We start from the raw sequence: 2689 nt of genomic DNA, 5'->3' as shown, positions 1-2689 counted from the left end.
CTGTCTGTCTGTCTGTCTGTCTGTCTATCTGTCTATCTGTCTATCATCTAATTTTCAACTCATTTTGGCCGATAGCCGATGCCGATACCGATATATAATTATTTTTAACTTTGGTAAGTTTTTAACAAGAACTTATTTCTAAGAATTACATAAACAATAATAAAGTTATTTTATAATGACAGTACATTGAAGATTTGAAAATAACTATAAATAAACTATATATTAATCACTGCATTTTTTCCCCCGGATATTTATATTTAAAGCCATTATCGGCCAATTCCGATATCAGTCTGATAATATTGTGCATCCCTACTATCTATCTATCTATCTATCTATGTATCTATCTATCTATCTATCTATCTGTCTGTCTGTCTGTCTGTCTGTCTATTTATCTATGATGTGACATGAAATGAGATATGAAAATCTTACTGCAATATTTTAATATGTGACTTAATCACGAATGACTAAAGTGGTGATATTCCAGGATCTCTGGCAGTGTCTTCCTCTATAATTTAAGAGCTATAAAGCTTTATCCTCTCTATTGACCGAATTTCAATCTAAAAGGTGCGCCGTTCATGCAATATATATGAGAGCAATTAGCAATTTAATGCAATTCAACTCCCTAACGCTTTGGAAGGCTCTTCGTTCCACATGCTACATGGAACTGGAATAAATGCACGGAAAAGGTGTTTGCATGAAGATAAACATCCATGTGCGGGAAAAAAAGCATCTGTTGCCTGTTGATGTGTTTGTGTGGCATTGGCACTGTTTTTAAGATGTGTAACTAGACATTGTTAAAAATGAAGGATTCAAGTCCATAAGTATTCACCTCATCCTAACGCTGTACACTTAACCACACTTCAAAGCAATTACAAATTAAACATATTTACTGTCAACACCAAACCCCAGTTTTCCCAAACCAGACAGTTTCGCTGCCAGAGTTTAGCAGGGTTTCTTAATGTGGGGATGTTGTTATTTTAATTAGCAAAGACTATTCAAGGTTCTAAGAATTCGAGTGCATCCAAGGATAAAAATCATTACACAATAATGAGCTTGGGCGGAAACGATCATCAGTGCGACCGCATGTTGTGTTGCTTTCTTAAGAGGAAGCCTTGATTAAAGAATACCAGTGAGAGTGAGAAAACAACTGAAAGAGGGTTTGTTAGAGGAATGAGTCAACAGAATGTAGCTACTGTAGTATAATAATCATGACAATGGTAACTCTTAATGACATAAAAAATTAGAGCTGCACAATTTGCTGCATGACAGCCATATTGCAATTAGTTTGACAAATACAGGAAATGCAATTTGAACAACAATATGATAATAACATTTAATTTCTTTGATATAAAAGCTATAATAAATATAACATTGCTTAGATATAAAAGATAAAAGAATAAACTAAACTAAACTAGGGTTGGTTTGCGATGGTTGGCTAGTTATCCAGTCATCCAAGAGCCATTTGGTTCCATGAGGTCAACTAGTTCATTTATATATTAGTATATGTTTATGTATATGTGCATATACAAATATATACATAAAATAGTCAATATCAGGGTTCTTATCGTTAACTAATACTAAAACTATTAAAGACCTTTTGTTACCTGAAATAAAGCTGAAATACAATAAAATGTAAATATTAGATAAAAAAACTATTTATAAGAAATGTAACATTTAAAAAAAATTGTAATGTTTGAAGCACTAAAATCACTAGAATTACTATACTGAATAAATAAAAACAAAAACTGAAAAAGAAATTAAACCTAAATAGTAATATTTTAAAAGAACAAAAAACTAAGATGACAAAATAAAAAAATTAAAATTAAAACTGAAAATACGTTTTTTTTTAATTAAAGCTATTTTAAAATTATTTTAAAATACATACATAAAATACATAACATTATAAAAAATTACAATTTGTATAGAGAATAAATTCTGATCTATATCTATTTTATATATCTATTTTTAGTTTTGATCTTAATATTAGCTCCGTATTCCTAAGGCAAAATAGTTCTTTCTTTTGATGTTAGGGTGAGATATTCTTGGTTTCTTGAGCTACAATCATCTACACCATCCTCTCCAAGTTTATCTCTCTGGTCAGTGAGTTTTACCTGCAGTCTTGGCGCGGTTTGGCCACGTATCCAGGATAAGCTCCGCTGGTTATGTCATGACACATCTTGCTGTCTCTGTCGGAGGGCAGAAGTGTGCTCGCCTTCACCAGCAGACCCAGACAATGGTCGAACGTGTTCCTCTCCTCCGGTCCGTCCTCAGTGAAGAAACAATGTCCTAAAGCGTCATAGCCGACAACATCCTTCACCTACAGAGAAATGAAGAACATTAGAAGACAGAAGATGAGGTTTTTAGCGACTGTCCTGAGGGCAAATAATGGAAACTTCACATAAAGACAAGTGAAAACTAACTAAAAGAAACCCAATGACTCATCATTTATTCGGTCAAAGACCTGCGTGTTTGCCTGATGAAGGTCTTTGACCGAAACGTTGCTATTTTTTACTTTTTTGAATAAAGGGAGAATAACAGTGTGCAGATCTTTTTTCTATTATCATCATTTACTCTTAAAATGAATCAGAATCAATGTGAATATTTTCAGTGATAAATGGCTTTAGAAGACTTAACCCTATGGTGCTGTTCGGCTATTTTTAACCAAAAAAAAAAAAAAAAAAATAAATAT

At 32.5% G+C, this 2689-nt stretch overlaps 1 protein-coding gene across 1 annotated transcript in view; it reads right to left on the bottom strand.

The window, feature by feature from the left end:
- Positions 1-2689, bottom strand: part of LOC107662322 (cell migration-inducing and hyaluronan-binding protein-like) — a gene marked incomplete at its 5' end in the record, with an annotated part of 73373 nt that overhangs the window by 25630 nt on the left and 45054 nt on the right. The window contains one exon of the mRNA XM_016452308.1: positions 2112-2317. Coding sequence (XP_016307794.1) covers positions 2112-2317 — 206 coding nt within the window. The remainder of the gene's footprint in view (positions 1-2111; positions 2318-2689) is intronic.

Source organism: Sinocyclocheilus anshuiensis, unplaced genomic scaffold (assembly GCF_001515605.1).
Source record: "Sinocyclocheilus anshuiensis isolate Anshui unplaced genomic scaffold, SAMN03320099.WGS_v1.1 scaffold579, whole genome shotgun sequence".
NCBI lineage: Eukaryota > Metazoa > Chordata > Actinopteri > Cypriniformes > Cyprinidae > Sinocyclocheilus > Sinocyclocheilus anshuiensis.
Note: the sequence above shows the minus strand (reverse complement) of the source record. Positions and strands in the feature narration are given on the sequence as shown.